Raw genomic sequence first — 25,150 nt, forward strand, 5'->3', positions numbered from 1 at the left:
ATGTCCATCTGAGCCTACCTAGCATGGGCCCAATCGCCACTACCAGGCAATTAATGTCACATTAGTTGGCTGGGAGTAGTGGTTGAGCTCTGTCTCCTGAACAAGAGCTTTTTTTGAGTGTGAGAGAAAGCTTGAACTGCTGAGCCTGAGTACGAGGTTAATGAACCCCTGATCTACAGAGAACTGTCCATTTGACCATTTTACTGGAACTAATATTCAAATGTATGATGATGAAACTGTAATAATGAAATTGAAGCTGATGCCAAAGATACAAATGTTCTCTTGAATGTTACCACATGGTTGAATCCGTGTTGTCTTCACGTGTATCCATCCATCCATCCATCCATCCATCCATCTTCATCCGCTTTGTCCGGGGCCGGGTCACGGGGGCAGCAGCCTAAGCAAAGAGGCCCAGACCTCCCTCTCCCCAGCCACCTCCTCCAGCTTATCCGGGGGAATACCAAGGCGTTCCCAGGCCAGCCGAGAGATATAATCTCTCCAGCGTGTCCTGGGTCTGCCCCGGGGCCTCCTCCCGGTGGGACATGCCTGGAACACCTCACCCAGGAGGCGCCCAGGGGGCATCCTTGTCAGATGCCCGAACCACCTCAGCTGGCTCCTTTCGATGTGGAGCAGCAGCTGCTCTACTCTGAGCCCCTCCCGGATGGCCGAACTTCTCACCCTATCTCTAAGGGAGAGGCCAGCCACCCTTCGGAGGAAGCTCATTTCTGCCGCTTGTATCCGCGATCTCGTTCTTTCAGTCACTACCCACAGCTCGTGGCCATAGGTGAGGGTAGGGACGTAGATCGACCGGTAGATTGAGAGCTTAGCTTTTACACTCAGCTCCCTCTTCACCACGACGGACCGGTGCAGCGTCCGCATTACTGCAGCTGCAGCCCCAATCCGTCTGTCGATCTCCGGCTCCCTTCTCCCATCACTCGCGAACAAGACCCCGAGATACTTGAACTCCTCCACTTGGGGCAGGAACTCATCCCCGACCCGGAGTGGGCACTCCACCCTTTTCCGGCTGAGAACCATGGCCTCAGATTTGGAGGTGCTGATCCTCATTCCCGCTGCTTCACACTCGGCTGCGAACCGTTCCAGTGCGAGCTGGAGGCCCTCACCCGATGAAGCCAACAGAACCACATCATCTGCAAAAATCAGAGATGAGATTCTGAGGCCACCAAAGCGAAAGCCCTCCGCCACTTGGCTGCGCCTAGAAATCCTGTCCATAAAAATTATGAACAGAACCGGAGACAAAGGGCAGCCCTGGCGGAGCCCATCACCCACCGGGAACGAGTCCGACTTATTGCCGGCGATGCGAACCAAGCTCTTGCAACGGTTGTATAGGGATCGAATGGCCCGTAGCAATGGGCCAGACACCCCATATTCCCGCAACACCTCCCACAGGACACCCCGAGGGACACGGTCGAATGCCTTCTCCAAGTCCACAAAACACATGTAGACTGGTTGGGCAAACTCCCATGCACCCTCAAGTATCCTGGAGAGGATAAAGAGCTGGTCCAGTGTTCCGCGACCAGGACGAAAACCGCATTGTTCCTCCTGTATCCGAGGTTCGACTAACGGACGAACTCTCCTTTCCAGCACCCTGGCATAGACTTTCCCAGGGAGGCTGAGGAGTGTGATCCCCCTGTAGTTGGAACACACCCTCCGGTCCCCTTTCTTAAAGATGGGGACCACCACCCCGGTCTGCCAGTCCACAGGTACTGCCCCTGATCTCCACGCAACATTGCAGAGGCGTGTCAACCAGGACAGCCCTACAACGTCCAGAGCCTTCAGGAACTCGGAGCGGACCTCATCAACACCAGGGGTTCTGCCACCAAGGAGTTGTTTAACTGCCTCAGTGACCTCGCCCCCGGAAATTGGCGGGTCATTCCCCTCATCCCCAGACTCTGCTTCCTCCTCGGAAGACGTGTCAGTGGGATTAAGGAGGTCCTCGAAGTATTCCTTCCACCGCCTGACAATTTTCTCAGTCGACGTCAGCAGCGCTCTGCCAGCACTATACACAGTGCAGGTAGAGCACCGCTTTCCCCTCCTGAGACGTCTGACGGTTTGCCAGAATCTCTTCGAGGCAGTCCGAAAGTCTTTTTCCATGGCCTCTCCGAACTCCTCCCACACCCGAGTTTTTGCTTCAGCCACTGCCCGAGCCGCATTCCGCTTGGCCTGTCGATACCTGTCGGCTGCCTCCGGAGTCCCACAGGCTAACCAAGCCCGATAGGACTCCTTCTTCAGCCTGGTGGCTCCCTTCACCTCTGGTGTCCACCATTTGGTTCGGGGATTACCACCACGGCAGGCACCAACCACCTTGCGGCCGCAGCTCAATGCAGCAGCTTCGGCAATGGAGACGCTGAACATGGTCCATTCGGACTCAATGTCCCCAGTCTCCCTCGGAATGCTGTTGAAGCTCTGCCGGAGGTGTGCGTTGAAGATCTCGCGGACTGGGGCCTCTGCTAGACGTTCCCAGCACACCCTCACTACGCGTTTAGGTGCACCAGGTCTGTCCAGCGTCCTCCCCCGCCACCTGATCCAACTCACCACCAGGTGGTGATCAGTTGACAGCTCAGCCCCTCTCTTTACCCGAGTGTCCAGAACATATGGTCGCAGGTCTGCTGATACGATTACAAAATCGATCATCGACCTACGGCCTAGAGCGTCCTGGTGCCACGTGCACTTATGGACACTCTTATGTTCGAACAGGGTGTTCGTTATGGCCAAACTGTGATTAGCACAGAAGTCCAATAACAGAGCACCGCTCGGGTTCAGATCAGGGAGGCCGTTCCTCCCAATCACGCCCCTCCAGGTCTCGCTGTCGTTACCCACGTGAGCATTGAAGTCTCCCAGCAGGACAACAGAGTCTCCAGGTGGAGCACGTGTATTAAAACAATTTTAACTTTCCATTGTCTCTAAGTGCTTGCTCATAGGGGATGATCTGATTGTTGAGGTTTTCTCTGTATTATTGTAAGGTCTTTAGCTTAGAATATAAAGCATATTGAGGAACTGTTGTTGTGATTTGTTGCTATAAAAATAAAATTTAAATTAATTAAATTTAGCTAATACAGCTAACATGTATGTACACCACCAGTCAAAAGTTTGGACACACCTTCTCATTTAATGGTTTTTCTTTTTTTTTTTTTACTACTTTCTACATTGTAGATACATACTGAAGACATCAAATATATGAAGCAAGTTGTATGAAATTATACAGCAAAGAAAAAATTGATAAATAACTAAATATGTATTTTCTTTTAGATTGCTCAAAGTAGCCACCCTTTGTTTTGTTGATGGCGCTGCAAACCGTTGGCCTTCTCTCAGTGAGCTTCATAATGACAGGTGTGTCTTGTCAGAGTTTATTTGTGGAATTACTAGCTTTCTTAATAGGGTTGCGACCATTAGTTGTGTTGTGCAGAAGTCAGGTTGCTAACAGCTGACAGCCCTATTTGACAACTGTTGGAAATCATATTATAGCAAGAACCAAACAGCTAAGTAAAGAGAAATGACACTCCATCACTACTTTAAGAACTGAAGGTCATTCAATACGGAAAATTGCTAAAACTTTGAATATGCCCCCAAGTGCAGTCACGAAAACCATCGAGTGATTTGAAAAAAAAAACAAACTGGCTCACATGAACACTCCCCCAGGAAAGGAAGACCAAGAGTCACCTCTTCTGCTGATGATAAATTCAGTGGAGTCACCAGCCTCAGAAATTGCAAGTTAAAAGCATCTCAGATTAGAGCCCATATAAATGCCACACAGAGTTCCAGTAGCAGACACATCTCTACATCAACTGTTCAGAGGAGACTGGGGAATCAGGCCTTTATGGTCAAATAGCTGCTAAGAAACCACTACTAAGAAAAGCAACAAGTAGAAGAGATTTGTTTGGGCCAAATTTGAGATCTTTGGTTCCACACTTTGTGTAAGATAGAAAAGGTGAGCAAATAGTCTCTATATGCATGGTTCCCACCATGAAGCATGGAGGAGGAGGTGTGATGGTGTGGGGCATGCCCTGCTGGTGACACTGTTGGGGATTTAATTTTTATGTACAAAACTGAAGGCACACTGAACAAGCATGGCTACCACAGGATCCTGCAGCAACATGCCATCCCATCCGGTTTTGCATTTAGTTGGACCACCATTTACTTTTCAACAGGGCAATGACCCCAAACACACCTCCAGACTGTATAAGGGCTATATGACCAAGAAGAAGAGTGATGGAGTGCTGTGCCAGATGACTAAACCCAATCAAGATGGTTTAGGATGGACTGCAGAGTGAAGGGAAAAGGCCCAGCAAGCAAAGGGTGGCTATTTTGAAGAGTCTAAAATATATGTTTTGAGTTATTTCACACTTTGTTTATTACATAATTCCATGTGTTTAATTCATAGTGTTGATGCCTTCAGTGAGACTCTACAATGTAAAGAGTCCTGAAAATAAAGAAAAACCATTAAATGAAAAAGTGTGTCGAAATGTTTGACTGGTAGCATATATTACTCGGTCTCTTCTCATATTCATTATTGTTTGATTACATGGTCTCAATGCTTTAAAACCATTGCAGGCTCTATATAACTATGAAAACCTTTGAATAAAACGCTTTTGTTGTAACATTATCACCATTGTTAATTTTTTTTCAAAGGCACCTTATACTTCTTTTTTTTTTGTTGAGTACATGAATTACCACATTGTTTGGAATATTTTACCCAATATACCTTCTTTGGCACTTAGTCATTACTATTGTTTTTTTGTTTTATTTTTGGTCAGTCTACATTTTTGTGGTTTCCTGTGTTTCACTTTATTTCTGCCATTGCTGAATGAACTCCACTCTACCTTTTTTAAAAATAGATGATTTCCATCTTGCTTGAATTGTGCTAATTAAAAACTGGTTTTGTGACTTTGTAGCTACCTTCCCTGGTTCGAAGTTTTCTACAAGCTGCTTAATATCCTTGCAGATTACACTGTCAAAGGACAGGTGAGAAATGACACACGATTCATCTTGAAATTGGATTTCTTCACCTCAGTTAGGAATTCATTGGCCAGTCTCTTCATTAGCCAATACATGCATGTCAGATCTTCTGTCCATTTTACTTTTAGCATCAGATACGGTCATTGTTTATTGGCCCTGGCTTGCTGGGGCTTTCAAATGTAGCTGCAGTTTTGGGACTTTTTCTGAGACTCTAGCTACACCATAACAGGCTATCGGTTCAGGCTGTGCTATTTGTATTTATTCGCATGAGGACATGCTATCCATGCATTTAGCGTGTTCTGATTAATTTTTTTATTAATTATTTTCATTTATTTATTTTTTTAGGAAAGCCAGTGGCAAGAGCTCCTGTTGCTACTGTATACGCTGCCCATCCCTGAACCTTGTGTCCCCATTCACCTTGGTGTGGTGAGTCTGACTCAACACATCACATCCAACTAAACTCGTAATTACACTGGAAAACACATATTACCTTTCCTTCATACAGAGGAAGTAATGGAATAATGGAATCACCCATACAAAATCCTGAAACAAGTTTAATTTTTAGCTTTAAAGTGTGACGCTCTCCTGGATTACTACACTAGGTGTTATTATGAATCATCATGCAGGGAATGCTGCTTAGATTTTCTACATTCTTTATTCACACTGTGAAGCACTCAGACACTTGTTGTCTGTCTCTCTCTAGCATTCCTATTTCATTGTGCCTGACACAAAGGAACTTCCCAGCATACCTGAGAATGTGAGTGTTTACTTTTCCTTTATGCTGAAAACATTAAAGTCAAATCTCAAAGCTGCTTTACATTTTGTCAAACAGAAGCCCACCGTTTTGACAGCTGACTCGTATCTCAACTATGACTTTGAAATGAGAGACTTTAGACAGGTTTTTGAGTGCACATGAATATGTGCTTATGTATTTTTTTCTTATGGACATAAACATCTTTTGACTTTTGAGGTCATCCCATGCTATGTGTGTAGATAGACCTACTGAATGGTAAAGTTCCACCCATAGACACAGTAATATCTGCTGTACATTAACAGGGTTACTGCAAATAAATAGTTGACGTACTCTTCTGTAAGAGCAGAAATATAGAAGTGCTCTAGGCTGTCAGGATCAAAAATTATAATGAATAAAAATAGCTTCAGATATTTGATCCTGTAAACCCAAAGTCTCACCTCTTGACAGCTTATGTCAAAATAACTACCCAACATGAAAGAATTTGAATTTCATTGATCACTGGGACATAAAACTAAATGTATAGACTCAAAATGTTTTTTGGTTTTTTTGGGTTTTTTTTAAAAGGTTGCTGACTTTGCACTAGATTAAGTTATTACTTGGCAGTTAACTGTTACACATTATTACTGTTACCAATTTCTCCCATAGGTCCTGAGTGTTGTGTTTCTGGGAAAGACAAGTTTTTGGTCACATCGAAGCAGTACCTTCTGTCTTCAAGCCAATTTAAAAAGTCATCAACTATGTCCCGCTTGTAATGAAAATGACAAAAAAAAATCATTGGATTAGATTGTTTCTAGTCCAGATCAGCTACTGTAACTTCGATTGGGAGTGCTATAGGGAGTGCATAAATAATGTGCCAAAACATATGTACATTGTGCAGTTAACATGACTGCCATATTGCACTGCATTTATCAAATGAAATGCACAATATGGAGTTTCACAGGTTGACATTGTGATTCTCACTGGTCTTTACTGTCACAACTAACTCTTGTTTTTTCTCTTATTTTGTTTGATCCTTGCAGAGAAACCTAACAGAGTACTTTGTAGCAGTAGATGTCAATAACATGCTTCATCTGTACGCTAGTATGCTTTATGAACGTCGAATCCTCATCTGCTGTAGCAAACTTAGCACTGTAAGTAGAGTCCACTTCCTCTTTCTTCTCTCTGTTAATGCTCTGCCAGTTTGATAAGATAAGATAACCTTTATTAGTCCCACACGTGGGAAATTTGAAATTTGTTGGGCCTTGAATATTTCAGTAATTTGTCAATTTGTTAATGACCATGAAGAGATTTTCTTTAAACTGTCATTTTGAAACAATTCCCTTAAAGTGGCCACAGATATCATTTCACCCCATATTTAGAACACTGGTAGTAAACAGGCAAGTGTTGTTACTGAACGATGGAAAATAATGTGCTATATGATCAAATGCAAAAGCCAATGAAGATCTCTTTGGTTTTATTTTGTTTATTTCACTTTCAGTTTTGCTTTTTTGTTTCCCTTTGACATCCAGCCACCTTTAATGTAGCTGTAATATAGATTTTGACATTTTTCCATTTGTTTTCCTATTTTTAATTTTCAACCACATCCCTGTTGTTCCAACTACCTGAATGAAAGATATAGGTAGCTATCAAGGAAAACAAAATCACTATTCTCCTTTGCTCCACCTCCGAAAATGTTTCCACCCAACCCAGTTCTGAATTAACTGTTTGTTTGTTTTAAATTCTTTGTACAATAAATTGAACATATTTAAAGACCCTATACCAAATTTTAATCTCGTAGTTTTACAGTCCCTCAAAGTAGAGAGTGGTGGTTTAAGTGAGTATTTGAGCATTTTTTAACCCTCAAATAGACAGAACAAGAACTTAATCTTTCTTGACTGTTTTTACAATTCAGAGGTATCCTATTTATCACTGGATAAAAAGTGTAGTAAACAGTGGACAGGTTGTGAATTCATCTTTATAAAAATAAACCTAATTGTCCATTGAGGACATATGAAACCACATTGACCAAAACAATTAACTTGGAGATTACAGCCTGAGTCTTTAATATGTCTCTATATTATAGGTCTGAAAATTTCAAGTCTGAAGTTCTGAAGACTTGAACTGTATTTTCACAGTTGCTGTCTGAATGTAAAACGGATTGATACTGTACCCTAGGGCAGTGGTTCCCAAACTTTTTTTGCTGGGCCCCCCTTTGTTTTACAAAGGCCCCCCCCCCAACGCACACACACACACACACATCCTCCAACCACACACACCCATATTTTGCTCCATTGCGGTTTATTTTACACCTCAAACATTTAGTAAACAATTAAGCAAATACAAGTAATCTGCAATAAATTACAGGTAGTAAGAAAATAAACTACAAACTTTTTTACGCTGCGTCCGCACCTACACGGGTATTTTTGAAAACGCAGCTGTTTCGTCCACACGTAAACGGCGTTTTTAATCACCGAAAACTGAGATTTTTTTAAAACTCCTTTTTTGCGTTTACGTGTGGACGAGGAATACAGAGCTGGTCACGCAACGTCAAAGGTTTGTGCCTTTTTTCATGTCAGCTGTGCGCCACGTTATTGTTTACATGAGATGAATTGCAGAATGGCAGATAGAGACAAAATACTGTTAATCTGACTGTCTGCAGGTTTTACACGCTTACATACACACACAGTTACTGTCCCTCCATTTAGAAAGGCAGAGGCGTCACGATGTGCTTATTTTACGTGTAGTTGTTTTTTCCTGTGTAATAATATTCAACATTGCTGTCAATACATTTTTCAAAAAATGCCTCTCTGTGCAAAATGGGTTTAAAAACATCAAAAAATGTGGGATACTGTTTGTCCGTGATTTAGACAGGGGGAACAAATCGTGGTAGGATCAGCCTGATATTATTTGTATCCCGCTGTAACTTTTCTGTATAAAGAGCTAACCTCTCCAAAATGTCAGGAGTAGTTAGTCATTGCAAGAAGTGTTTGTGAACTAAAAATCAAGAATGTGGGATACTGTTTGTCCGTGATTTGGAGAGCCCAGCTCCCGATGCAGGGGAAACCAATTCTGCAGGGGAGAATTGGTTTCAGCACTTGTGCAGGTGAAACCAAAGAGAAGATATGCTTCACCATATTTTCTAGTCTTTGGGTCGGAAGGAAGTTGGTTTGCTTCACCTCCCGCTTTGCGTTTGTGTGGGAGCCCCCCCCCCGCAATGGCTCTGCGCCCCCTCTAGGGGGCGGGCCCCACACTTTGGGAAGGTCTGCCCTAGGGTATCGTCTTCACAGCGCACTCATCCTAGACCCTATTCTATCTTTCTGGAAGTTAATGGGACCATAGTTTAATTTTGTGTTGGTTACTTCCCATCTAGACCAGCACTTTGGTCTATATGGTCACTTTGGAATCAGTTTTTCTGGTGCAGTTTGCATATTGTCTAAAAAACAAAACATCTCTTTGGGTGTTCACAGTTAACAGCTTGTGTCCATGGGTCTGCAGCCATGTTATTTCCAATGCACTGGCAACATGTTTACATCCCTGTCTTGCCTCAGCATCTGTTAGACTACTGTTGGTGAGTGTACTGGGCATCATCTACACTCCAGATTCTCTACATGGTAAAACACATGGTGCCAAGGCACACTCAAATGCGATCTGCAGAATATAATTTATATGTAAAGTATAGTTCATATTTCAATAAGACACCTTCATGTTTTTGGTCTGACTCCTTTTTTTAATCGATTAATTAATTTCCTCAATGTTTACCTTTTGTCTTGATAAATTTGAATGATCTTGCAATCAGCAAAATAATTGCAGCATCTCTTGCACACTGTTTCTGGAGTTGAATGAGAAAAAATATCTTAATAGGTTGTGGAAGTGCCTGCCAACTAGACTGAAAACCAGTGTTAAGATTACACAACCAAGCTATTAGCTCATTTATAGCTATGTGTGGCTTTTTTCCCCCCCAGTGCCCCGATGCCTTACCTCATTGGAGTCCACTCCAGCCTAATGGAGGTAGGTGTGTTCAACTGGCATTTAGTAGAAAAAGTTAATTGTTTTCAGTCATTCTTTCTCTGGTATGAACTAGTTGTTTGAACGTTTGGCGTCTATACAGAAATCTTTGTGTATTTTGACACTTGGTATTATGCCATGTCTTCTCTCTACTGCATGTAGAAAGTTCGAGGGATGGCTCTGGATGATGTGGTGGTCCTTAATGTAGATACAAACATGCTTGAAAGCCCCTATGATGACCTCCAAAGCCTTCCCAATGATGTGGTAAGGAACTATAGGACTGCTATCCTGTTGAGAAACAGTTTTATAAAAATTGAGCAACCATTCCAGGTTGAAAGTGTTTTCTAATAACTAAATTTTATACCTTAAGGTTTCTGCTTTGAAAAGTCGACTGAAGAAGGTTTCAGCAACAACAGGAGACTGTGTGGCTCGAGCCTTCCTCAAGAGTCAGGCAGCTCTGTTCAGCAGCTACAGGAGTGCGCTGCAGATTGAGTCGGTCAGTGCACGAACTAGATCACACCCATGAATGGAGCAAAGATATAATATGTGAAGCACTCAAACTGCTGCAATCTAAACTGTTAGTTTAAGTAACAGGACCATTCAAGTAAGGTCAATGTTCAAGGTATTTCTTGCACGTATTAAATCAAATGAAAGCCGTTGCTTACCAAACTGGACGGTGCACTGCAAATTGCAGTCAGCATGTCTGCTTTGGGTGTGAGGCAGGAAGTGCTGATCTGTTGAAGCCATCATCTATTGTGCTCTATTACCACAATTCACTGTGGCTACAAGTAGATAAAGTGCAGTCTCCATTTTAACCCAGTGGACTGAGGAATATGAACATGTGGTACTCATGATAATTATTTAAAAAAAAATGAGGCGGAAGAACGAAAGTCCTCATCATCATAGACAGTATAGAAGTTTGATATAAAATATAATTGTTTTATAGTGTCTATGGTCATCATTTACCTAACTTTAACTTCAGATTTTATTTTTCTTTTATTTTTTGTCAAGATGTTATACAAGCTTGTACACATTATATACATCTTATATGTGATTAGATTTCTCCAAGCATATTAAAATATGCAAAACGTCATACGAACACAAGAACAGAAAGCAAAAAAAAAAAAAAGGGAGGGGTGCTGTGACTAAATCAAATAATAATAAATATCAAATCTTTTCAACTTAGTCACAGCATCTAGCAAGAAGGGAAAAGAAAACCAAGATCTCAGTTTGCTGGGGGATAGGTTAAGAGTAGGGGTGCAACGATATTCGTATCGATATTGAACCGTTCGATACAGTGCTTTCGGTTCGGTATGCATATGTATCGAACAATACAACATTTGTAATTTCTTTTATCAATTTTCCTTCTGACGATGCTGTCTGTGTTGAGCGCTCAGTGAATCTGTGTTCGACTACTCCGCCTAGGCTGCACTGTCGAGCGCAGATCCACTGAGCGCTCAACACAGACAGCATAGTCAGAAGGAAGAGCGCAGGGCAAGCTAGCGAGACAGAAGTTAAGCTCTACTTGCAACAGGCAAATTGAACCTCATTCAGATCTGGCGTTTGGAATTATTTTGGTTTTCATGTGACGTATGACCCTGAAGGTAAGCGAGTCATGGACTAAAGTAAAACAGTATGTTGGATGTGCCATGCAATGCTCAATTACATTGGTGTGAACTAGTGTGTTAGCGCAGTTAGCTCGTTAACGTGTTGGCCGTCTAGCCCCATGCACGGAGTGATCGGCGGTAGCTCGTTAACGGAGATTTGCCGTGTTGTGGCGTTAAGGTCATTTCAACGAGATTAACCTGAAAGCACTAGTGGGAACACAACGAATATGACTGCACATTTACGCCGACATCATCCTAGTGCAAAGACAAGTGGAAGCAGACAAAAAAAAGCAAGCATGCTACTAACTTTAGCCGAGTCATTTAGACAGCTGTTAGCACATGATTCTCCTTATGCTGCTGAGAATATAGCCCAGAAGAAGCGGATAGTATAGCTTTTATTTTGGAAAGAGCCATTTCTCTGTAATAAACTCTCTTTTCCAAAGATGAGTGATTCCTCAATCAGATACAGGGCTTGCAATATCGCTAGCCCGACGTCCTGGAGCTAGCGATTTTTTTCAGTCGGGCTACCAAAATCTTTCTCTTCCCTGCCCGTCGGGCTATTGTAGGAAAAATATATGTCAATGCTTTTGCATTCTTTCAGAAATGTAGCTGGGTAATTATGTCATTGGCATCGGTGAGCCACTGTCAATATGTGACATATTGAAGTCGCGTTTGAATTTGCGCTTGTTTTTTTGCTTTCACTTTGCAATCGTGCGAACTGTGTATAGAGAGCGACAGCACTGATCTGTGAGTGATGATAATTTGTGCACCAATTCCTCTGACATCGTCTTATTAATCGTTAGCTTACTATGCAAACATGACAAGTGAAATCTCCCGCAGCTTACACATGTGAGAGGTTGATCGCGCAGAGAATCGCTGAGCTTATGTGAGTGAGCGTGTAAAAGCATTTCAGTTCTGCTGAGCCAAATAAGACAGGTCAGGGTGAAGAAGTGACAGCCAAAGAAAAGCTTACCACAAAACGGAGAAGTTATGACAAATCAGACTATAAGGCAAAAAGAAAGTGCAGCTTTATGGTTTCATGGACAAAAGAATTTCTGTGGCTGCGATATGATGAGCTAAATAACCAGGGCTGCACATAAGTGGTCCGCAGGTGCGCATTCGCTGTCAAAATAAAAAACACGCACAAGGGTTAGGGTTAAATTTAAAAACTGTACTTTTGAGTTAAAATATATATTTATAATTTTAATAAATGACAAATTAAAAATGCATGAACATTTTTTTGTATCGAAAAAATATCGAACCGTGACACCAAAGTATCGAACCGAACCGAACCGTGAATTTTGTGTATCGTTGCACCCCTAGTTAAAGGTGTCATTGTAACTCCAAATATGGCAATTAGAGGGTCTTTTCTGATCTGGATTTCAAAAAGTCCTGAAAGTACAGAAAAGAAATCACTCCAGAATCTGTGCAAACTTGGATAGAAGAAAAACATATGACTTAGGTTACAATGTGAGGTTTGACATCTGTCACACTGATCTAGAACTGAAGGAAAGATTTTAGATAAATGGGAATTTGGAAAATTGACTGTTTAAAACTTCAAACTGTACAAGCCATAACATAGCACATGGTGTACTTGAAAGTATGGCGAGAATCATGTTATCCCACCATGATTCAAACACTTCAGCACCTAATTGACGCTCCCACGCAGTTCGGATTTTACTTGATGAGTCAGATTCAGTCGCCATAAGTGTATGATATATATTAGATAGAGTTAATTTCTGATTAGGCCTAAGAACCAGAAGGTCAACACATGGTGGGTCAGCAGGGAGAATTTGGAAAATTTGGAAACAGTGATGAAATACAGTGTCTAATTTAAAAGCAGAGAAACAAGTGAGAAGGAGGCAGGTTAAATTTTGGGGACAGCTCTGAAAAGCTAAGAAAGACATTCTCTTTGTGAAGGGCTTGCATGGTTTTTATGCCTCTTTTATGCCAGATCAAGTAAGCGGCATAGGTGGTGGCAGGGGGAAATGACGATTTCTTAACAACAGTATTCTGCTAGAGGAAGATATGAATTTATAATGAGATCTAAACTGAGACCAAATCTTAAGTGTAGAGAGCACTATGGGATTTAAAGTAACAGAAGATTTAGAAGAAGTTTAATAATAGATAAGAGAGGTGGGTGAAAAAGGTGGGAAAATTGAATTTCAAGTTTACACCAAATCAGATCTGGTGAATTTAGGCAGTAAGTGAATTTACGTTTAAGTATGTGAAGACCAGTAATACATCAAAAATTTTGGTAGGGAAAGATCCCCATTAGAGGTGAACTTTTGCAATAGAGAGAGCCCTTCCACAGAAAAGAAGAAACCATCTGGTCTGAGGACTTAAAAAACTGTTTGGACAGAAATAGGGGAATACTATTTCCCCTGACATAAAAAGAGAAACCTGGGTAGCACATTCATTTTGATAACATTAGTCCTGCCTATTGGTGACAAAGGGATAGCAGGGGGCTCTAATTTTCAGAAAACTGTGAAGGCAAAGTACGTGTAGTATTAATTCCAAGCATTTAAACCCTGAGGGGCTGAGCTCGAAAGGAATGTCAGATGTCAGTCACCATAATATGGACTAAATTTGGTTTCTTTGCTCCTTTATGTAAGACACTACTTTATAACTGCAGTGATGTGAAAAAGAAAACAATGTGATTATGGCATCATGTGAAACTTTTTTTTTCCACATCCCTGAGTTATACACTATTATAAAGTACTGTGACAGTTGGTATTTTTTTCTGCATTTTAGGAAGAACGTATAACATTTAATGAAGAAACCTTTCTAAACCATCGGTCGAGTGCCATGAGACAGTTCCTTCAGAATGCCATTCAGCTGCAGTTATTCAAACAGGTATTTATATGCTTACACCCCTCACTGTGTCTCTGTGCCTAACACTAAACATTAGCCTACTAACCTTTACCTGTACTGGCACAATGTCTTCACTGTGAAAGTGTAAAGATAAAATAAAAATAAATACATTTTACTATAAAAGGCCACACGCACACACACAAGCTTCCTTTTGCTGGCTCATGTGTTTTGGTTTGACCTGCAGTTCATTGACGGCCGCTTAGACCTGCTGAACTCAGGCGAAGGTTTTAGTGACATCTTTGAGGAGGAGATCAACATGAGTGAATATGCAGGTCAGTATTCACACTGGAATACTATTTATGCTCTGTAATAGGATATGAAATTTCCTCATCTAGTATCCAGTATTCCACCTGCTTGATGCTGTGTATTTTTGTTTCTCCCCCACAGGCAGTGACAAAACCTACCACCAGTGGTTGTTCACTGTAAAGGTAAGCACATCTGAATACTAAGATTAGTTTCTTAACCAAGTTGTATCCATAAAATCAAAGGGGTTAAGAGGGTAATCCCTCAACCTGCACTGCACTCTGCAGCTGTAGATATTATTGAAACATGTAAACATATGTCATCTCAATTATCTTGTTTTGTTAGAAGGAAAAAGAAGCATTCAGGAAGTTTTTAAATTATATATTTTACTTATAGTCAAAAGCATATAAATCAAGAGTAAAATTTTACCCATCTGTTGACAACAGCTGTTTGCTAAGATAGAAATCATGGAAATTTTGAAAATTCAGCATCTAATGGAATTAATTTTAAAAATAAATGGCTCCAGAGGGTTGAACATGTAGGTTTTTTTGGCAATTGTATCAATTTTTGAAATATTGTTTCAGTTATCTGCTATGCTGTTAGGTCATGGTCTCACACACCAGCACAAATCTCTGTCGAAACGTGTGAAAAACACTATATATATCCCATGATTCAATAACTTGCATAGCCACTTTTAGCAGTAACTTGAAATAATTGTTTTCTGTATAAATTTTTCAGCCACTCTCTTTTGGAATTTGTGCCCATTTCTTTGTGCAACATTCCAGGTTTTATTTACACAGAGTGCTTTAGTCAGGTTGAGGCCTGGACTTTGACTAGTGCAGCAACTTCATTCTTTCCTTTTACAGTCATGCCGTTGTAGATTTGGTGGTGTACTTGGGATCATTGTCATATTGGATAACCAAGTTTTCAAGTCAGTTCACTTTTATTTATATAGCATCAATTCACGACACCAGTGGCCTCAAGGTGTTTTATATTATAAGGCAAAGACCCTACAATAATACAGAGAAAACTGAGAGAAACTCAACAATTAGAACCCTCCCCCTCGAGCAAGCACTTTGGTGACAGTGGGAAAGAAAAACTCCCCTTTAACAGGAAGAGATCTTCAGCAGAACCAGGCTCAGGGAGGGGTGGCCATCTGCCAAGACCACTTGGGGGTGAGATGATGAAGACAGGACAGAGACATGCTGTGGAAGAGAGCCGGAGATTAATAATACTTAATGATTAAATGCGGATGTGTATAAACACATCGTGTTGTCTGATTCTGCAAATAGACAATGTTATGTTGCATTCACTCCTTTATTCGACTCACTTTGTTCTATGTGTTTCAGTGCTTTATATAATTGTAGGTGCTAATATATAAAAATAAAAATACAACAGGTATAATAAGTATTGAACACATCACCAATTTTCTAAATAAATATATTTCTAAAGATGCTGTTGGCATAAAATTCTCACCAGATGTTGGTAGCTATCCATTCAATCCACACATGCAAAGAAATCAAATCATAGATTATTACACAATGTCCATAAATTGTGTAATAATACGAAATAACGCAGGGAAAAAGAACCAAGCAGGTGACGAAAGGGAGGTGAAAACAAAATCATGACACCAGCTGAAATTCATCAGTAGTTAAAAACCTGCCACTTAGTGCAAAATAATATCAGCTGTTTTTGTCCTAACTGATGGGTTATAAAAAAAGATGTCTCATTACCAAGGTGTCACACAAGAAACATCTCATATGAGAACAAAATTGAATGTTTTTGCCATAATACACACCATATTTTGAAGTCAAAAGGTTGATGATGGATGTGGGAACATCATGGCATGGGACTGTTTTTCATTATGGCACACTTCATATAATTTAAGGAAGGATAAATGAAACAAATGACTGGTTCATTCTTGATTAAAAATCAGCTGCATATACCAAGATAACGAAATACCAATATACCAATACCATATACCAAGATGAAATTAAGGTGGACGTTTCAGCAAGACAATGGTCCCAAACACAGCCAAGGAAATTCTCAGTTGGTTTCAGAGAAAGAAAACAAGGCTGCTAGAATGGCCCAACCAATTACCTGACCAATTGAAAATCTATGGAAAGAACGAAAGAAAGAAAGAAAATTGGTGACGTTTCAATAGTTATTTCATATCACCAGTTATTTCCATGAGTAACATTTTTAAGAGGCTTTAACAGGTTTCTTGTATGTGGGGTATCACATAATGCAGAATGACACTGATAACACTCTGAATAAAAGATTAAAAATTGTTGCAAACTGGGAAAGACACCATTTCCCTTGTTTTTTCCATGTTGGTTAAATCACTGCTAACAAAATGGTAAATGGATTAGTACCTATATAGCACTTTTCTACTCTATTTGAGGAGTCAAAGTGCTTTCTTACCATAAGACTCATTCACCCGTACTTTCATATAAGCAAATTATTTTCTGTTCCTAAGTACTTTTAACCTAACATTCATACACTCAAGTGTGCATCAGGGGAATCTGATTTTTTGATATCTTGCCCAAGGATACTTCAACATGCAGACCACAGGTGCCTGGGATTGAACCATTGACCTTCAGATTAGTAGACACCCGCCTCTCCTTTTTGAGACAGAAACTTTGATGGGCTAATGTTAATTTAATGTTTCAACTGGTTTTAAGGATTTTGATTGGAGTTTGAGAACTTTGATGATACTGGTTCAACTAAAAATTAATCGTAATATATATAAATATATAACAATTTTGTTTGTTTTGCAGAAAGGTGGTGGAGCCATCTTCAACACAGTGAAGACCAAAGCAAACCCAGCTATGAAGACAGTTTATAAATTTGTGAGCACTTTAGTGACTTTTGAAATTTCTTCCATGTATCAGCTGTTAATATTAATCCCCTGTGTTACAATATGAGCTAACATGGTGATCAACCATATCAGCAACAAACCTTGTGTGTTACAAAGCTATATTGTTTCAAGGTTTAATTAACAGAGCTCCTCTGAAAAGTATAAAGGATCTGTGAGCATGAGGTGTCGACGTGGGTGATACTCTGCACCTTTATTCTTATTTACGTAGTTTCACTGTGTAGATGAGACTTGCCTCAACTTTCCTTTGAAATGTAAGAATCATAAGAAGATGTAAATACATTCACAATGGCAATGACCTATGTGTGCTTATGTGCTCAACAGGCCAAGGACCATGCAAAAATGAGGATCAGAGAAGTCAAGAGTCGGTTGAAGCAAAAGGTATTGATTTGTTTTCCTGCTCTGAATCATTTGGGAGTTTTAATCATGAATTATAATGATGGCTTCCCTAATCTGTCATTTTTGACCCTATGGCCTTCCAGCCACAGCATGCAGCCTCTGTCCTTCTTTTCCTTCTCTGCCATCACTACTTTCACCTTTGTTAACTTTTCTTTTTCCTGTGTCCCCCCCCACCACTGCAGGAGCAAGCAGAGAATGGACTCTCCACTGAGGGGTCAGCAGTGACTGATGATGACAGCACAGCAGGATTTTCCACCTCCACTGGTGCAGCTAGAAGCAACAGGTCACTGCAAAACTGGGAAGACAGTCGGCCAGTCACTATGCACTTGGGACAGGTGGGCAAAAAGGATGTGACAATGTAAAAACGCTAAAAACGTTTCATATGAAACACTTATGTCATAGCACACCTGAAATGCTATGTCAAAGGGGGATTTAAATGTGGTGTGTTAAAATAGCATTATTCTGTTTGTAGCATTATGTTTGATTCCATCTCCCAGTACAAAAATATGAGACTGATATTGTATATTGTAATTATTTAAATTTGGAAAAAAAAGATTAAAATGTGCTCGCAAAGCACTATCTATATATTTACGTTCCAGAGTAGATAAGCTGACGTGTGTAATTATTTTTTTAAACTATATACAATCATGGGCTGTATTATTAGGTACACCTGTACAGCTATTCATTGCAAATATCTAAGAAACAGCTTATGGGTGGCAAAGTGGTTCATTTACAAATTGGAAGGTTGTTTGAATGATGGAATCAGGGATCTACTAAGGATTGCCTCTGATGGATCCATTAGTCTGAGTCTGTATGTGAATGTTTGAAATCACTTGGGCACAGGAAAAAAAAGTCCTGTGAAGTATGGAGTTGTATAGAAGAGAGGGCAATGGACTAACCAGATTGATTAACTCAAAGTGAAAGGAAGTCTGAAGAGCAGAGAAGAAGTGTACTGGTCCCAGTTTTCAAGAATTCAGTTCAGTTTCAGTTTTATTTATATAGGGCAAAATCACAACAGCAGTTGCCTTAAGGTGCTTTACATTGTACGTTAAAGACCCTACAATAATACAGAGAAAAAACAGAAAATCCCAATAATCAGATGACCCCCCCTGTGAGCAAGAACTTTGGTCAGTGAGGAAAAAATGTAAAGGGAGAAAGGTAGGACAAGGACACATTGTGGAAGATAGCCAGAGATTAATAGTAACTAATATTAAATACAGAGTGGTATATAAATACACAGTGACTGGAAAACATGACATAAAACAGAACAAAGGTAATGGGCGGAGCTGTAGTAACTATAGAGTGGAAAAGATAATGAGCTATGAGCTAAAGCTATTGGAAAGAGTTGTTCCGCGAAACAGCGAGGCCGCGAAAGGTGAACCGCGTTATAGCGAGGGACCACTGTATATATGCACACACATACATACATATATATATATATATATATATATATATATATATATACACACATACACAGTGGCTTGCAAAAGTATTCGGCCCCCTTGAACTTTTCCACATTTTGTCACATTACAGCCACAAACATGAATCAATTTTAATTGGAATTCCACGTGAAAGACAAATACAAAGTGGTGTACACGTGAGAAGTGGAACGAAAATCATACATAATTCCAAACATTTTTTACAAATAAATAACTGAAAAGTGGGGTGTGCGTATTTACTCAGCCCCCTGAGTCAATACTTTGTAGAACCACCTTTTGCTGCAATTACAGCTGCCAGTCTTTTAGGGTCTGTCTCTACCAGCTTTGCACATCTAGCGACTGAAATTCTTGCCCATTCTTCTTTGCAAATCAGCTCCAGCTCAGTCAGATTAGATGGACAGCGTTTGTGAACAGCAGTTTTCAGATCTTGCCACAGATTCTCGATTGGATTTAGACACCAGACAGGTCAGGGATAAAGGTATTGAGAAATTTAAAGCAGGCTTAGGCTACAAAAAGATTTCCCAAGCCTTGAACATCCCACGGAGCACTGTTCAAGCGATCATTGAGAAATGGAAGGAGTATGGCACAACTGTAAACCTACCAAGACAAGGCCGTCCACCTAAACTCACAGGCCGAACAAGGAGAGCGCTGATCAGAAATGCAGCCAAGAGGCCCATGGTGACTCTGGACAAGCTGCAGAGATCTACAGCTCAGGTGGGGGAATCTGTCCATAGGACAACTATTAGTCGTGCACTGCACAAAGTTGGCCTTTATGGAAGAGTGGCAAGAAGAAAGCCATTGTTAACAGAAAACCATAAGAAGTCCCGTTTGCAGTTTGCCACAAGCCATGTGGGGGACACAGCAAACATGTGGATGAAGGTGCTCTGGTCAGATGAGACCAAAATGCAAAACGCTATGTGTGGCGGAAAACTAACACTGCACATCACTCTGAACACACCACTGTCAAATATGGTGTGGCAGCATCATGCTCTGGGGGTGCTTCTCTTCAGCAGGGACAGGGAAGCTGGTCAGAGTTGATGGGGAAAATAGATGGAGCCAAATACAGGGCAATCTTGGAAGAAAACCTCTTGGAGTCTGCAAAAGACTTGAGACTGGGGCGTAGGTTCACCTTCCAGCAGGACAACGACCCTAAACATAAAGCCAGGGCAACAATGGAATGGTTTAAAACAAAACATATCCATGTGTTAGAACGGCCCAGTCAAAGTCCAGATCTAAATCCAATCGAGAATCTGTGGCAAGATCTGAAAACTGCTGTTCACAAACGCTGTCCATCTAATCTGACTGAGCTGGAGCTGTTTTGCAAAGAAGAATGGGCAAAGATTTCAGTCTCTAGATGTGCAAAGCTGGTAGAGACAGACCCTAAAAGACTGGCAGCTGTAATTGCAGCAAAAGGTGGTTCTACAAAGTATTGACTCAGGGGGCTGAGTAGTTACGCACACTCCACTTTTCAGTTATTTATTTGTAAAAAATGTTTGGAATCATGTAGGATTTTCGTTACACTTCTCATGTACACTACTTTGTATTGGTCTTTCACGTGGAATTCCAATAAAATTGATTCATGTTTGTGGCTGTAATGTGACAAAATGTGGAAAAGTTCAAGGGGGCCAAATACTTTTGCAAGCCACTGTATATATACACAATATATGTATAACAATCTATATCTATCTTTCTTTAGATAGTGGTACATTATTTGTATTTCTGACATTAAAATTTCTCCTTTCTCTCCTATTTCGTCATGTCCACAGGCTCGGCCACCAGTGCTGTTGAAAAGACCAAGCAGCAATCTGAGTCTGGAAAGCAGCATTGACCAGTAAGCATACTTTATTTATAAACAGCAAATTCCACTGTTTTTGAGTTTGTTCAGTCAAGAGATAAGGTTAATGTTCCCTTGTTGGAAAAGGCAGTGGATAAATTGTGGGCCTAAAGGATTCAAAAAACATGGGGGTTTCTTTAACCTTGTTAATATCTACAATCAACATACCTGGACACTTCTAAGTTCATCATATTAAAATGGGTCTCCATATATAATCCACATATAAACTGATAATATAATCTCAGCATCCACCTGCCACGACCGGTGGGGGTAAATGGAGATAAACGAGACAAAAGACATGCTGTGAAAGAGAGCCAGACATTAATAATAACTCATAACTAAGGGTGGGTTCAAGGCCTCCTGATCCAACCCTAACTATAAGCTTTGTCAAAACAGAAAAGTCTTAAATCTAATGTTAAAAGTAGAGAGTGTCTGTGTCCCTAATCCAAGCTGGGAGCTGGTTCCACAGAAGAAGGACCTGCAACCGGAAGGCTCTCCCTCCCATTCTACTTTTAAATATCCTAAGAGCCACAGGTAAACCTTCAGCCTGAGAACGAAGTGCTCTATTGGGATAATAGGGTACCATGAGGTCTTTAAGTTAACAGGATATTTCTAATTTTAGAGAGATTACACAAATTGAAGAAAGCAGTCCTACATATTTGTCTAACATGGCGCATTGAACAACATATCCTGGTCAAAAGCGACTCGACTAAGAGTATAATTGGAATGTTTGTTTGGTACCACTGAAAGATATTGATGATGGTGAAACAGTTGTTCTGTACTGCTGTACTGAGTTAGACACAAATCAGACTCCCTTCAATTGCCTCTTGGTGCATCACTCACAATTCAGACAAATCAATACATTTTGTGATGGGCGTTGGTGCAGCCCTTTAGCCCCTATGTCTGAAATAAACTGTTTTAAACCACCTTTCTTCTGATTGGCTACACTGTGTAAACAGATATTTTGAACATTAGGTGGAAGGGACTTCTGTGATGCCTATATAAGTACATCCCCCCTTTTTGACATCATAAAGATGGAGCAATAGGACAGAAGCTGTGTGCACCATTACAGGAACAAGATTTGCATCATTGGAAATGAGAAAAAATTAAGGATTTACTTGAAGGAGTGCCAAAAATTTGGATTATTTTCTTTTTCAACAAACTCTTTGCCCATTCAAATCAATAATCAACTAGAAAACTTCTAATTCTTCTAATTTCTCTTCTTAATGTGCCTCTTGCTTTCTGCCCCCTGTGTAATGAACTGTGTATTTTCTGTTGTCTTTCCTCTTGTCACTGTAGCCCTGTCCGTCCTACTCGTCACTACACAGTCTTTCTGTCTGAGGATTCGTCTGGAGATGAGCTCCAATACGACAATGAGTCCATCTCTGGGTTTCCTGACAGCTTTTTCTTCTCGGTCCCTTTTGAGTGGTCGCCTCTGTATGCATTTCCCTGATTGACTTTGCACTGTTTGGTTCATCAACAAGCCTTTCTTATTCCTTTTCTCTTTCAGTAATTGTGGGCATGTCTGTGCATAGCTACTTTTAAAGCTGTACATTTGGATAGGTTCTTGGATAGGGACATTTGTACAATTAGTACGATTAGGGAAACAAAACGATGTTATGTTGTTGGTACGGGCTTATGAAACCTGGGATCTAAAGTAAGTTCAACATACCCAGGATATCTTTCAATTATTGGGGTGGAAAATTGGTGACAAGGATAAGTGGTCATATGTTGTTGAGGGTTGTTATCAACTCAAGGGTGAAAGGGGTGGTGTGGGAAGCATCTGACCAATCACAAATGGGTGTTCCACAGATCATATGACTTCTCTTCCATAGAAAATTATCCCTGTGAGTGCAACCTACTCCAGAGATGTTATCTAATGGTGGTTAAATATCTCTAAAGAAATGAAATGTATACCAGTAAAATGCATTACGGTTGTAAAAAACAAACAAAAAAACCTGTAAGTATACAGATCTTCAGACTTGGGAGAAAGTCAGGGTAACAATATGGAAACTTCACAAACAAATTTCCCAACCAACTAGGAAAATAAATCCAAGAGCCTTCTTAATCTAAGGTGATGATGCTGTGCTTATCACTGTACAGTGATAAGCACAGCTCTTCTTTTACTTCTATGTTAACATGTCTTTTTAGTACTGTAGATGCTTTTTTTAGTACTATTATACTCCGTTGATCCATCTATCCATCCATCCAATTTGTAATGATTACCTGGATCAGCTGTTTAACCAGAGATGGCCTGACCTTCCTCTCCCCAATCCTCTACTCCAGGCTTTTTAGAGACAGTGAAGTGTTCAAAGCCATGCAAGTTTAAGCATCCAGGGACCAAAACAGGTTAAAATGAAAAAGCAGAAACGAAAAAAACAGCAGACCCCTATTGTTCCAGCCACAGATCAGTTGGTGGGCCTATGGTAGGACTGGCCTATGTGACTCATTCAGGCTGAGCCTGGGCAGGCTCCATAGGTTAAGGCACCAGGTGCTCTCAAGTGAGCCCCTCCCCTATGCCTGACTCTAGGGTGGGGTCCCCATAATTATGGTCTGGGTCAGGGGTCTGCAACCTTTAACACCCAAAGAGCCATTTGGACCCGGTTTCCACGCAAAAGAAAACACTGGGAGCCGCAAATACTTTTTGACATCTAAAATGAAGATAACACTGTATATATTGTTTTTTACCTTTATGCTTTGTGTGAACAACTAAGGTGTGTTGCTTATGAAATCCATGAAGTGCTACAGAGAAAATTACATTTTATTAATGTAATTAACACATTTTGAACTCTTAAAGCAATATAACAAAAGGAAAGACACCCAGCTGAACTAAAAGAATCCAGCAAACAAAAACTGTGAGCCGCCACCCTTATATCGCCTTTGGGATTTTGGAGCCTTGACCTGACTTTTAAAAAATAATTGGAAAAAAAAGCACTATGCTGCTAAAAGATGAAAAATAGAGATTTGCAAAATTCTGCCTAAATATGTATTTTACCTGGTTAATGTGTGTGGAGGGCGTGGTCTGCAGCGCCGCTGCAGGGGAGGCGGACGCACCTGAGCGGGACCCGCAATCACGCCACGCCGCCTTTACGTCTGTGCTATCTATGCTGTTGTTGGTATGTGTCGGGCTGTGAGCTGCAAAGCTACAGCCGGCTGTATGCGTACAGCAACCGTGTGTGAAAAGTGGTCAATAAAGAGATGCTGAAAAGCGTGTTCATGGAGACATCGTCGGGTCTGCCGTGGTATGTTTACAATGGGACTTCTGCTCCTGAACCTCTGCGCACAGCGTCTGCAGATCTGGGCTGTACGAAGTCACTTTCATCTTTACGCAGGAACAGTCATCTGTGAGGCATGAGTGGTGTTTGTTTTTAACATAGTTCACGGTGGCGAATAGCTGCTGACATAATGTGGATCCGAAGATCCATAACTGGCCTACCTGGGGTTGAAAGTCTCGATAAATGCACGGCGTTTCGGCGAGCATACCGGCTTCCGCCAGTGTGACGCTTATTTTGAGCGATGAAAAAATAATAGAGTACAATTTTTTTTTATATTTCAATATCACAATAATCTTCCAATTTAGAACTACAAGTTAAAAATGAACTAACATAAAGAAAATACACTTCAGCTAAATACTTCTAATTTATTTTCCCAAACCACGCGGAGCCGCACTAAAAGGACTAAAGAGCCGCGGGTTGCCGACCCCTGGTCTGAGTAATATTTATGGATTTCGTTGTTATAGGGGTTTATTATAGGGTTTGTTTGTTTTTTAAATCACACTTAGTCTGGCCCCTTACCCAGTACTAATTTGCCTTGGGAGCCTTGACTAGGGGCAAATTGCCCCTGACAACATGGCTCCTGGGATCCCTCCAAAACAATGAGGTGGCCATTCATGGAGGGGCAATTTAAGAGTGGTGGCTGTGATAGAGGTAGAGCAGTGCATCTACTGAAATAAACAAAAAAAATTTGTATATGATTAATTTCTATTAATATCTGATTTGTACCATGATTCTTTGAACCAGTATGATGAAGTTCTCCAACTCTGCCTGTCTAAGTCAAAAACATTGAAGGGCAAATGTTCCAAACTTAAATTATTTTAAAGTCATTGGCTGAAAAGGTAGAGCAGGTCATCTACTGATTTGGAGGTCTGTTGTTTTATCCCAGACT

At 40.8% G+C, this 25,150-nt stretch overlaps 1 protein-coding gene across 2 annotated transcripts in view; it reads left to right on the forward strand.

Annotated features, from left to right (window-relative positions):
* Positions 1-25,150, forward strand: part of dennd1a (DENN/MADD domain containing 1A) — a 41,364-nt gene that overhangs the window by 11,058 nt on the left and 5,156 nt on the right. The window contains exons 6-21 of one of the 2 annotated variants that reach the window (XM_085414623.1): positions 4,911-4,980; positions 5,320-5,400; positions 5,678-5,731; positions 6,748-6,858; positions 9,175-9,275; positions 9,670-9,715; positions 9,875-9,976; positions 10,083-10,208; positions 14,074-14,175; positions 14,378-14,465; positions 14,581-14,621; positions 17,217-17,288; positions 17,639-17,695; positions 17,896-18,048; positions 20,919-20,983; positions 22,286-22,423. In XM_085414623.1, coding sequence (XP_085270749.1) covers positions 4,911-4,980; positions 5,320-5,400; positions 5,678-5,731; positions 6,748-6,858; positions 9,175-9,275; positions 9,670-9,715; positions 9,875-9,976; positions 10,083-10,208; positions 14,074-14,175; positions 14,378-14,465; positions 14,581-14,621; positions 17,217-17,288; positions 17,639-17,695; positions 17,896-18,048; positions 20,919-20,983; positions 22,286-22,423 — 1,407 coding nt within the window. The remainder of the gene's footprint in view (positions 1-4,910; positions 4,981-5,319; positions 5,401-5,677; positions 5,732-6,747; positions 6,859-9,174; positions 9,276-9,669; positions 9,716-9,874; positions 9,977-10,082; positions 10,209-14,073; positions 14,176-14,377; positions 14,466-14,580; positions 14,622-17,216; positions 17,289-17,638; positions 17,696-17,895; positions 18,049-20,918; positions 20,984-22,285; positions 22,424-25,150) is intronic. The other variant, XM_085414624.1, reaches the window with a different exon arrangement.

The sequence above is a fragment of the Rhamphochromis longiceps genome, linkage group LG7 (assembly GCF_057381845.1).
Source record: "Rhamphochromis longiceps isolate RC_006_pf linkage group LG7, R_longiceps_female_GT1.1, whole genome shotgun sequence".
In the NCBI taxonomy this organism is placed as follows: domain Eukaryota; kingdom Metazoa; phylum Chordata; class Actinopteri; order Cichliformes; family Cichlidae; genus Rhamphochromis; species Rhamphochromis longiceps.